The sequence below is a fragment of a genome, unplaced genomic scaffold (assembly GCF_019419815.1).
Source record: "Pyrus x bretschneideri cultivar Hongxiangsu unplaced genomic scaffold, Pyrus_bretschneideri_v1 Contig41, whole genome shotgun sequence".
In the NCBI taxonomy this organism is placed as follows: Eukaryota; Viridiplantae; Streptophyta; class Magnoliopsida; order Rosales; family Rosaceae; genus Pyrus; species Pyrus x bretschneideri.
Window position 1 is genome coordinate 4,640,001 of NW_025999735.1, and position 12,927 is coordinate 4,652,927.

At 37.1% G+C, this 12,927-nt stretch overlaps 2 protein-coding genes and 1 pseudogene across 2 annotated transcripts; all 3 read right to left on the reverse strand.

Moving 5' to 3' along the window:
• LOC103947983 overlaps nucleotides 1–3,748 on the reverse strand; it is a 32,452-nt pseudogene extending 28,704 nt beyond the window's left edge.
• A 697-nt stretch (nucleotides 3,749–4,445) lies between these two features.
• Nucleotides 4,446–5,876, reverse strand: LOC103947984 (heavy metal-associated isoprenylated plant protein 28). The gene is made up of 4 exons (XM_048566361.1): nucleotides 5,871–5,876; nucleotides 5,679–5,735; nucleotides 5,504–5,582; nucleotides 4,446–4,801 (listed from the first exon to the last, which is right to left on the reverse strand). Exons 1-4 carry the CDS (start codon nucleotides 5,874–5,876, stop codon nucleotides 4,446–4,448), a joined length of 498 nt encoding a protein of 165 aa, XP_048422318.1.
• A 962-nt stretch (nucleotides 5,877–6,838) lies between these two features.
• Nucleotides 6,839–11,732, reverse strand: LOC103947930 (protein CONSERVED ONLY IN THE GREEN LINEAGE 160, chloroplastic). The gene is made up of 10 exons (XM_009358904.3): nucleotides 11,090–11,732; nucleotides 10,417–10,466; nucleotides 10,245–10,326; nucleotides 10,056–10,151; nucleotides 9,814–9,894; nucleotides 9,610–9,701; nucleotides 8,366–8,458; nucleotides 7,826–7,894; nucleotides 7,352–7,553; nucleotides 6,839–6,995 (listed from the first exon to the last, which is right to left on the reverse strand). The coding sequence occupies exons 1-9, from the start codon at nucleotides 11,402–11,404 to the stop codon at nucleotides 7,421–7,423; spliced, it is 1,011 nt and encodes a 336-aa protein (XP_009357179.2). The 5' UTR covers nucleotides 11,405–11,732; the 3' UTR covers nucleotides 6,839–6,995; nucleotides 7,352–7,420.
• Nucleotides 11,733–12,927: the final 1,195 nt, after the last annotated feature.

Below are 12,927 nucleotides of genomic sequence, written 5' to 3' on the forward strand. Positions count from 1 at the left end.
AAGACTAGGAGAAGTCGCTTCACAAGACCAATCCCCTAACATGAGGGTCAAGCCCAAACTGAAGCATAATCTGCATAGCTGCTTGTTAATAAAACTCCATGGAAACTGGTATGGAATCAGACAAATTTGATAAGGTAAGAGAATTGATGAGTAGGTAATACTGAAATGGTAGACTGCTCTCCACGTTTTATATAGAGAAGAGATATAGGCGTTGCTCTACATCTTCTTGACCGAAAAAATGTTCTGATATGATATTGACTTCAAGTTTATGAGCTCATATTATATACATTGATGTCACGGAAAGTTACTTCACTAAACGCCTAAACTATGAACGTTAGTGCAGGTTGTGCTTCCCAAACAAAATTCTAATGGTTTATTTTACTGTTGAATTCTTTTGTTTAATATATTATTTTTTGTTGCATGGTTTTGAGCTATGATATATTTTATTTTTTATTTTATTCATTTAATCGTGTTTTGCTTTTTGGACGATTCCTCTAATCGTGATTGTGGACTGTTCAGCTAACTTCGTGATTGCGGACGAGAGAAGATATAGACCATGAATTAGTTGATCATTTATTTGATTTTCACACTTATTTTTTGTCATTTGGACTCGTTTACTCGTTTATGTATTTTGATTCACTGTTGACATATATAATTATGTGGTTCGAAAAACTGAGATATTAGTACAATGCCATAAAAAAAGAGTTTGTAAATCATTTACCTAAATTGTGTCTCCAATTAGCGGTCATGTAATATTTTGTTTTTTTTTTTTTGTTAAATTAAAACTTTGTTCGATGAAATATTTTAGTCAGCCATGCAAAGTTCGTCGAGCAAAGTTGGTCAATGCAATTATTTGCTCGATGGAAGAGTTGTCGAAATGTCTGTCAGGCAAAGTATTATCGCTTGATAGTTTCTAAATTTTATCGGGCAATATTTTGCGCAATGAGTTTGTGCGAAGAACGTGGCACAACAAAGTTTTGTTAGACAAAACCTAGGGAGACAAAATCTCTGTTTGCATGACTAAAATATTGTATCTTACTCGCAAGACATGTAGAATGATAATTTTGCCTGTGAATGGGTCTCTTAATCAATTATCAAACCTCGTCTCGAGATTAAAGTCCTTATATTTTCTTAAGTGTCATAATTTCGTTTTTGTACGTTAGTTTAACGTCGAAAGCGAAATATGAATCGAAGCCTCGAAGGCTTATAATGATCCGTAATTAATGGAGTGGCAAATCTGTAATTTCAACGTCGAATATGAACTCTCTATGTAGCTCCGAGAGCTATTCCCTTCACTCCACTTCAAAACCTTGTGAAAACAACCTTGAAAATTATATATTTGGAATCATTGGGACACGAGGACCCAGCAATGTCCTTGCATGCATAATTAGAGCACCGTAGGGTGCTCTGCCATTAAATCCGAGAGCTTGAGCTCTCAAACTTGAACTCAAGTGAGGTCTTCCTTCCAATCTTTGAACATCTGAGTTATCTCCGTGTTGAGGATGTGTTCTTGGGTTGGACAATAGAAGGAACTAGCGTCGATAACTCTCTGTGCATGCATAACCAGTCCGGCGACGAACTCCGGTGAAAACCGTTGAGCTCGAAGGCGGCTGGGACAAGATTGATGAGGTTTTGGGATGTAAATTTATGTTGTAACCTTTGCATGCACTCTGTTTTCATTTCCCAGAATCCGACGAGGGGAAATGGACGAACCCTGACGAGTTCGAGGTCCATTAAGTTCTTAATCCTATTTTGAGGGGTTTTAATTTTAAATTAAAAATCGGGCTGGAAATCTCTGTTTTAATGCATGCATGTGTTTGGTGCATTTTTCCAGAATCCAGTAAGGTAACTCCGGCCAACTTCCTTTGAATCTGAGACGGATTTAACCTCCATTGGTCCAAATCTGGGTCTAGGTGATTCCCTAGGCCTTAATTCGTGTTTTGGTTGGTTTTGGAGTATAAAAATCGTTGAAATCGAGCTCGGGAAGCCCTGACGACGTTCTGGATTTTCTCTGTAGTTTTCGGCGAGGCTCCAGTGATCAGCGACGGTGACCAGCGACAGTCACCGTTAACTTTGGCGGTAGAAGCTAATATTCCGTTAACATTAACGGAATCTCCTAACGGAGTAGGTATATTCAGTTAAATCCCTTAAACTCTCACCGCACTGGTGCGTGGCAACGGTGGCGGCAAGTGCGGTCCTTACTCATCGAGCTGCGGTGGCGAGTAAGGCGGTGTGTTAGCTAGCGACGGTGAACCATACGGCATTGCGTGTTCTAGGCGCGTGAAGGCTCGCACCATCTTGGTGGCGAGTGCAAGACTCGAGACCTAACCCAAAGTTTTTTGGTGTTCTGAATCACGTGGCACATTCTGTTTGTATAAATTCATTACCTAAATGGTAGTTTTGGATGATTTTCCACATAATGTGAATTAAAGCTTAACTTAGCTTTATATTACAATCACAGGCCTTATTCAGGATAAAGTGAGTATAGGGAAGGAAACTATTGACGAGGGATGCTCTGCTTACCTATGAGTGGACCCTTTTGAAAAAATTAAATGTTTTTACTATATATATAGATATATATTTATATATACCTATGTTGATGCATATTATACATGTTAGCCTTTGACGAGGCTTACACTTATCTTAACTTAAATGATATCTTGAGATCATTGGGGATTTATTTTCACCACATGGTTATCATACATATCGTATAGTTGGCTATGGTCGTATGATTTATTGCAGGTACATATTTTGTTCTAGTAGAGGCTAGAGTTTGCTAGTATACGCTAGATATCGATCAGGTAGACGCCACTTCACCTGCTTGCTGCACATTACATTATTTGTGATTGATTTACTTTATTTGATATGACGAGCAAGATTGAGTTGATCTTGACTATTATTATCATAGTACTATAACGTATGTTGTTCTCACTATACATACGATTTCAAAATAGGGGTCATTATATTTGAATGATTTTGATGTGATAAAACTGATTCACTCACATTTTGTTTTACCGACCTCTTCAGGACGTAGTGAGAATAAGGAGAAAACCAGAGGTGATGAGTGGGCTTGCCATGTGCCGAAACCAGTAGAGTTTGGCTGAATCTCATTAGAAGATGGTTTTGCCTGGATAAGGGTGAAGTGATCGAATCCTAGTGCAATAAGGATCCTTCAAAAGTTAAGGATGTTCCGAATCAGAAAAGATGTCGAGAATAAAAGGATTGAATCTGAATGATTAAAGAGCTTGGTTCAGAATCCTATGGGAGTTATGATTGGTCAAAACCTAATCATATTGGGTTGAGGAGTTCTAGTCCGAGTGAAATGTTACCTCGACCATTAGGGAAATTACTACTATAAATAGAGGGGGGAGTGCATAATCCAAAACCCCTCCAAGTCAACACGTAACTGCCCTGCGCAAACCTCTCAAATATATTGAGATTTTTATTTTCTTTTTCCACGCCAACACATCTTCAGTTTGGGTAAACAACACTGTGGAGGCAACCGACAACATCTTTAATTTGGATAAACAGCACTAGAGCCTAATCTGCCAACCGATGAGCACCTTCAGTTTGGATAAACAACACTGCTTTGAGACCGACTGGTTATCTATCTAGTCTCGGTCAACAAGGGTTTCCGAGTCCTTATTGGAAAAGGTCATCTCATCAACCTTCTTGGCAATGTGAGGTTTACTAGGCTCGGCACATTGAGAGCCGAGTTTCTTTTATGGTTGGATATTTGCAAGGACATTTTAGAGTTCAGCATTCAGATGGCCGAACCACATTTACAAGCAAGACACTTATCTCTTTTGAGTATTTGTGTCTGTACAGTCTGGTACCAGTTTGGTGTACTTATATTTTCACAAATATAATTACCGAGACCGAACTTGGCTTCAATGATTCGTGAACTCTGAAGAAACTAGCGGCCTTGTCTTCAAACTCTAAAACTCAAAGGCCAAGACAAGTTCCTTCCTCAGCTACAATCGCACGGCGCAGAAGTCTGCAATGCGCCCAACACCACATCAACACATATTTTATTCCCCGGCCAAACTCGGCCGACGAGTTGGCACGCCCCGTATTCAACCGAATGATGTAGTTAGCTTATTAAGTACTCGGCTTGATCACCACGTAGGCTAAGTATTTTTAGGGTCAACTGTATAATAAGAAAAAAAATGTATTAATATAATCACCATTTGACCATCGAGATAGTGATTATATTAAATACATGTAAGTATTATAGTCAAATCCTATATTTTGAATATGATTTTCCTATTAATGTAATAATGATATATATGAAAGAAAAACGAGTTTAATAATTAATTTATTTCTTATAGAAGCAAACAGATTTATTGAAAGTATTTTATCATGAAATTTACTTGCAAGTAGCAGTCAGATATCCAAAAGGTAATTGTTTCCATTATATGAAAAAAGGAAGAAGGAAGTTTATTTCACATCATAGAACAAGCATGAGGGTTCTCGTCGCTAAAGGCCGCAGTAGTTTGATATCCATAAGAACTGGAATTTGCAGAATTCTGAGAATAATAAGCATGATAATTCGAAGGACCGTCGTAACCATGCTTGTAGTAGTTGTAAGATGAGGAAGGCTGAGGTGTAGAGCCATTACATAGTTGTTGACTGTAATATTGGTCTGTATCGAAGTTGTATTCTGAATCAAAAGGGGGTTGCTGCCACAGCTCAGCCCTCCGGCCAGTCTTCCGGACTGTCCTCAGAACCTTCTTTTGGTCAGTCCATCCAGTGATCGTCACCTTTTGCATGGCCATGTCTATGTCAACGTTGTCCACACCTATTGAAAATAATCGAGCATGAAAAACCTAGATAATTAAGTAGCTAGCTAGGTAATAATTAAAACCAAAAGATAATAAATATATAACAGCTTCCAATTTGAGTGAGAGGTGTTTCGCTCGTTCTTCCATGAACTTGTATATTTTTACGATTTACCCTCGAAACTTGTATTTTGGTTAATTTCTCTCATAAACTATTTCAAATAGCCAATTGCTTCATTTCTGTCATGTCTACCCTCATTCCATCAAATTTGTTTTGTTTCAAAAAGTAATGGGGGAGGGGAAGCTACTCCATCTCAAGGTCAGGGTATATACCAAGAGTGATTGCCAGCAAGGTGACTCAAACCTAAGCCTTGGTCTAGCAAAGAAAACGATTTTTACCAAATTAACTAACTCTCGTTGGCATTCCATAAAAAAATTTCTTAAAATGAATCAAATAAATTTCAAAAGCTCAAAATTAAAACTAAGAAAGGAAATCGAAAAACATCTAATGACATGCATGTGACTTTTCAAGATGAAAAGCTCGATCGAATATGAGTAATTAAACATGATGGTTGGAAATTGGTCGTTTATATTAGTTTAGGAAAAAAATTAGCCAAAATAAAAGTTTAGACAACAAATCGGAATTGAGGTACAAATTCACGGGAAATTAGAAAAATAGTCTGTTATTATTGTAGTCATGAAGTTGGTGGTAACAAATATACCTTTTAGCTTTTGCAGTGCCTTTCTAACCTTGCTCTCACACCCCGGGCAATCGATGCGAACACTAATCTCTATCGTCGTCTGAGAAGTGAAGCATCATATTATGAACTTTGGTTTACATATATCAGAACATATATAAAGTTCAATGTCAAGTAGTTGTCTGCTGGTGTTAATTACAGAATACAAAACCTTGGGAAATTGATTTGGGCAATTCAAACCTAAAGTTTTGATCACCTAACAGACTTAACGAAAACAGAAGAGCGTAAAAGTACACATCAAAACATGCATACAAACAATATAGATTAGAACAGTAACATCGCTTGTACTAAAAGGAGAAAAAAAACATTGACAAGAGGTCGTCTTACGTACCGTCATCCTGCTCTTTCGAATGCTTGAACAAATCTCTATAAACTGTAAGTGTATATATGATTATATTGACCGTACTATGAGTTTATATATTGATTCCTCTTCCTCTTAATAATCGCATTATTATGGTCATAGTTTAAGATTTCGTGCACCGACTTTAACTTGCTTCTAAATGATGTCATATATGCAGGTTACAGAACGGGAAAAACCATAACTTGAAGCAAGAAATTACTTTGCAACTATCGTACTTTTCAACCAATAGCAAGTAGCCACGTGTTGTATGGCATCAATATAGCACCCATCTTAAGCTACAAGGTTTCGAGAGGGCCATTGACTTTGTACTTAAAACACCTCAAGCACATATATATACATAATTGGATTAATACTACATGATCGATAAATAGTTGACCGTTGAGAGTCGAAGAATGGCACATGTATGCCGAACTAAAAGGCCGGATCGTGTTTTTGTACTTTAGATGCCGAACTAAGAGGCGGAAGGAAATGCAAATGACGTTTTATGCCATGGGTAACGGAAAGTAATCATACTTATATACTCTGACGTGAGTTTGATTCTCACTAATTCTCCTCTCTCCTTGGCAACTATTTAAGCAACTAAAGCGATCGATCTGCGTAAAAAAAGTGGAGGGGAATAAACTGATTTAAACTCGTTATTTACAAGATTCATATTTATTACCTCACACTTACAAATGAATAAAAATATTATTAAACTGTAGCACTAAGTGTTTAAGAATTAAGGACAACATCGAATGATGTTACTTGGACCACCTCATTGCCCTTGTGCGTCCTAATGAAGCGTAGTCAAGAAACATTAACTATTATTTATTTCTCTAAATAGGTGGAAATGGACTTGGATAAAAGTTTAAACCAAAAGCGAGGCCTTTCGTGTGAATAGGATTTTAGCTCGAATGGTACAACATTTTCTGCACATTCGTCCGATAGAAACAAAAACAGAGGCAAAATCGTAGAGAATTGTATTATATTTCTTTCCTTTACAATATTCATATAATACATAAGAAAATCGACAGATATAATGAGTTAATAATTCCTTTTAATTCGCTGCGCATATCTTCACTTCCAAGCAACTTGTCAACAAGTGCAACCGGTTATCTGCAACTCATGAAAATAAACGAATAAACCGATAATAGATAGAGAAAGAAGATAAGCAACAATTATGCAAAGGTTGTCCACAAGTAAATTGTATAACTTGAAAATACGGTATCACCCCACCCAGCGTAATTCAAATGTAGTTGCTTTCAATTGATTTCAAGGGTCTGGATTTGTTCAGTTGAGTAAAGTTTATCAATTATATGAGAGTATGAAATAAATTGAAGAAAAATGTCCGATTCAAATCTCAAAATTTGCAGCATAGTTTCATATAAACCAGTTTAGTATGGTTTCGTTATATTTCAATCAAAAGATAAAGTACGCTGACTAACTGGAAAAAATTGAAATTCAAAACAAACCTCTGCAACTGCTGCATCACAACCATCACCCGAATCTTCTGCTGATTTGTGAAGAGGTCTATCTTAAACTTATGTCTCTTTCTCAACTGCAGGAAGTGCTTCCTCTATAGCTTGGATAAAAGTAGCAACCTTGTATGTGAAGAATCCCACCAGCATTGGTATCAATTCCAGGTGCATAAACCCATATTGTGGAACGACGATCCTGCACCCAAACTCAATCTTGTTAGGCAAGAAAAATGGTGATGAAATGAATATGTTGTTTTCAGATACATCCCCAGAATCCATATCCACAATGACCCGTAAATCGCATAGTCGTGAATAGTTATTTGATATTTATTTAACCGTACAATTATTCATATAAGATTGAAAAGTATTTGTAAAGAACTTTCAGAAATCATCTGTAGAAGTATCGATCAACACAAGAAAACGAGTACTGTTACATTCCAAGAGGGACACGTAAGTGCAGATACTTACCCATTCCATCTGTTAAATATCATGACTAATACAACAGGAACCAATAGCCTGGGTTGCCCAATTGCTCCCCTGCATTAAGATTACAAAATGTTAAATGACATTATTTCCTTTTTCTTTTAAAACAGCATATGTAAGCATATACAGTATCTTGATGTGGGTAGCCCATAATGTCACAACCTCTAGTTATGAGCCTCCCACATTCTATATCCTTCAGACTGCTCTGAACTGAAACACCAATTATTCAACCAATATTTACGAATATGTATGGATAATTCACTTGATCAACATGCAGTGTGAATTTAGAACTAAAGATTGAAAGTTTAAGAAAACGATTCATATTTTGTAAGTTGGAAGCTCATAGCAAATCAGGGAAACTAGCTAGTTGTTATTCAGTGTGTGAATTTTCCATACATCTTGATGTATGTGTGTATGTATTAAAAGAAAATAATAAATTGCATATCAAACCCCTCGTCAATATGTGCTCTGTACAAAACATACAGCTGACGCATTTACATCAGGCAATAGTCATTTGTTACATACTTGAGAAGTCCCCTTGCTCCATCTGCCATGGAATCCACGCTACTCCCCAGCATACGCATGTAAACTATAGAGCCAAGCAACCCAACACCGTAGCTGAATTTATAAGAGATTGATGAGGATCAAATGCCATGAATAAATTATAGTGTGTACAAAATTAATATAGAACTCCATCAGATGTCCTGAGACAGTAAATGTCAAAACAACTACCCTTCACTAGTGAATTTCCCTAGAATTAACAAGGCAAGTACCATTACCAGACCGACACTTGGTTGCATACTCATAAATGAAATAGGCAGGAAAATCCTCGCAAATAAACAGGCAGGAGATATTCCACTGCTTGAACAAAGGAAAAGTATGGACTCATATTGTACCTTACAAATGCTCAAAAGCTTAAGCATCATTGTCATCACTTATCCAGTTATCCTAAAGGTGAAATCATGGAGTTTCTTTTAATGCACTTTAGCATGCAATTAAGTATGCAACATGCAAGTAAATCTAATACCCTTAACCCATACGTACCACCTCAAATGTCAATTGACAAAATTCCCTCGTGAAAATTTCTTTTACACTACATAATTTGTTGGATTTGGCATTAAATCAACATGCCTAAACTAAAAAGGATTAGGATATCTTGGACGTAGGATATTTGGATTTGTGTTTCCTAGTTGGTATGGGATTTGGTTTTAGTATAGGATTTGGCATCCTATATTCTAGGGACTTTGTGTAAACCTAGGATATCTATTAGTATAAATAGATGGATGTGGGATAGAGTTTTGTGTGTGGGAGTTTTTGAGAGGCACAAGTTTGTGTACTTGAGAATACTTTGTGTTTGTGAGTTCTCTTGTATTTGTTGGTAATCAATAAAGCTTCCGTTGTTAGAGAGGTACTCCTATATTGGAGGAACTCTGAAATCGTTTTGTTTAGTTTATTGCTTGATTGGTTTTTGGTTTAGTTTATAACATAATTAAGGTTAGATATTACTTTATCATAAAACTTTTGTAAACATAGGTTGCCTAGCGCCTACATATAATATAAATGTAGGACTGCCATAAAAGCTTTTAGGGGACAAAGAGAAAATAAAAGAAAAGAACAAAGCGCATAGAAGAAGATATTCTCAAAGTTTAAGACGTTCTCCACGGAGTTCACTAATTTTCTTGCAAGAAGGGAAAATAAGACAAATAAGATGTGGGGTGGCACGACTTTAGATTTTAGATAAAAACAAATACAACCTCAAATGTTCATACCTAGCTGTAATTTCAGGGGAATATGAAACATAAGCTGAGACTAATCCAACACTGCCTATACCCAGTGTAAGGAATTGCAGCCTCTTCTTTAACTGCAATAGGAAAATGAATGTCATCCAATTTTAATTCTAGTAGAACCAAGAGAGCATGTATCTAAACAATTAGATGATGAAAATATGGTAGACTGGTAGTGTAGATAAGTACCCTAAAATACTGCTTCCTATACTGCTCAGCTACTACTTTTGGGTCCTCCCGAGAACGCCTTAATTCCCGAAACATCACTTCCTGCAGGTTAGATCTAAGTGAGAAGCACCATTCAAAGTAACATTTGATTGAAAGTATGTGAAGCTGAATTCGCCTATATAAGATGAAAAGTCCTTGACAAAGATAACCAAGTGGGTGGAAATCAAAGTGACTTCTAGTTATTGATGAAACATCTGACTTACACTGCCCCCAGTTGCAGCCTTAGTTGCTCTATCCCACTTATCTTGTTCACGCCGTGTTGGTGCCAATTTCCATTTGGTAGTAGTACTGCTGGCACTCTGACAATCATTACAGTTTGGAAAATGAAAATCATAAATGAGAACCACCCTGAATTAAAGTACTAGGATTGAAAACTACAGACGTTATCATACTTTAGCCGGAGCCTCAACTTGTGGTTCTAACTTGGGCTGGGCAGGAGCAGCAGTGAGTTGTTTGCTCAAATCAACATCTACACTGTGTGCCCACAATTCAATCAAGCTTTAAGAACAATTTTTTGTTTGAGGAAATATAAACAATTAAACCTACTAGTGAGAAGTTACAAACCTGTCAAGGCTCATGACTCTATTTATGCTGAGAAACCCGGAAGGCTTCTCCTGTTTACATGACAAAACACGCTTCATCACACAACAAAACCACAGAAAACATTCACAAATAAAAGGTCCACATGACTTTCACCAAAACTCTCTTTTGATTAAAAATCTCATCCGAGGAATCAAGATGGCTAATAACGCAGTGACTCCTTTTCTGTCTTTCCTTCTAGCTATTCAGTAACCAAAACCGAACCCAACCCAACTTCTAAGTAACAACAAGGGCGCCAAACTGCCAAACCAACGAAGGCTCGTCTAATTGATTACCGGTTAGATAACCATTTCAGTCTTTAATTTTAAGTTTTCATTTGTTGAGAACTGAAAACTTGTTCGGTAACTACTTTCAGTTAAAAAGTAGCTCAAAAAATCAAAATTGAAATGAAAATGATTATCAAACTGCCCCTAAGCTAAATCAACATACATGTAAATATCAAAATCCACAAGATTTAGTAAAAACACAGAAACCCATCACTCTCCAACCACTCAAACAATCAACATTTACTATCAAATCAAATTACGCAATTAAACCACCAAATCAATGAACCACAAAATAAACACTAAAATGTGAGAAACCCAGAAAATAAATTAATCAAGCGATGAAAAGGAAAAGATTAGAAATAAGTTGGAACCTTGACAGGAGTGGATTGAATGGAAGAATTGGGTTCCTGAATGAGTTTTTTCATGCGGTCCATGAATTCTCTGTTCCAAATGAAATCGTCAGAGGTGAGAGGGTCATCCTCGCCGCCCCAGTACTTGCGGAGCTTGGTCGTGATCGGAGGTCCGCCGTAATCGCCGGGAGCGACCCCGGTGGACCATTTCATGGGCTTCTTCTTGGGCAATAGGATCTTGGTCTGTCTCGGGTCGGGTATGGGTGGAGCTGCTGAGTCTGGGGAGATGGGTGTGGCTGTGGACGTCACTGAGAGATAAGAGTTGAGAATCGCCATTGCTGTTTGTTGTTGATAACGAATCAATGAGATACTCTCCTGCTACTAGCTCAGACCAAATAGAATGCAAAATAAATTCTTGCTCTGTTTACTAATTTCTTAATCTGAACCGTTTGCCATTTATGTTTTTAGATTATATCTAAAAAATTATAAACGTTCAAAATGATATACAAGAATAACAATTTCATCTCAATAAAGGGCTCACTGTAGCTTGCAATATGAATGTGATAATATCATTTGACCAAAAAAAATATATTGTTATCTATTTGTAAAATCGATGGTGTGTGCTTCTATTATAATTTAGAATAATAAGAGTACAAAATAACTCTCTCTCTATTATCCCCTCTCCTCTTCCTTTCTTTTCTCTCTTCCTCTTCTTCTCTTTTCTCTCTTCTTCTTTTGTTCTCTCTTCCACTTCTGTGAGCCTTATTGCTTCTATACCCTCATTCGTTTTACAAACCAAAGATAACACTATTTACTTTACAAATTTTCCACAAATGAATAGTGAAAATAATGTGCATAAATAGTAACAAACTATTCATGTGGGTCATCCACATATTATTCACAACACTCCCTCTTGGATGGCCACAAGTCTTCGATTGACTCATTAAAATCTTGATCTGTTTTGGATGCTCCCCCTGATGAGTATGTCCTCCTGATTTCAAATCATTTAGGCTGATCGTTGATCATTCTGCTTCAGTCTCTTAGCAAGAAGAGTTGCCGAAAAAAGGTGCTTTACTTGTTGTTAACTTTCCATAGGCTTGTTCTTGAACTGGGCTAGAGGGTCTTCTGATTTCCTCCAAAAGTCTGAATTTACTTCATTTATCTGGAGCTAAATTTGATTCAAGAGTGGTGGACACTTGATCTTGAATCGGATTTGTGATTTCTTCAAAGATCATCTAGACTTGATCTTGAATGAAATTGGACCATGAAGAGCTTCATGTGGCAAATGATTTTTGGCTTTGTCGGAATGAATCAACACATGTTTGTTGCGCTTGTCTCCACATGCTTCACTGTATCATTTTTACTTGCCTTATCTGTTCCCCTTGCAAGAGTGGTATCTTTCCTAGTTTTTCCCCTTGCAGGTTTGGCATCTTCTCTTGCAGTATTTGCTCACTAATGCAAGAGTGGAATGCAAACCTTGCATTCGAATGGTCCTTCACTTCTTGGTGACTTATCCATGCGTGGCAACTTCAGTGTAAAGAGGCAACAACGAGCCAATTATTTTGTGGTGTTGATGACTTGAGACCCAGCTCCATCAACAGTTGAAGATGAGTACTCGAGAGCAATTCTAGGTAAGCAATCAGGAAAGGTTCCAAGCAGTCAGTTCCTTACCGAAAATTTGAGTGGAGGTTTCGACATATTGATTTCTTTATCCTTGTCTTTGCAGGTAAAAACAAGGACAAAGGAAAGGATAGGGAGATTGCATGATATGAGATATTCTTGCTCTCGTCCCTGATGATATGAGATAATCTTGCTCTAGTGTGACTGGTTTTGAAGAGGTATTCTCAGAGATGAAGAAA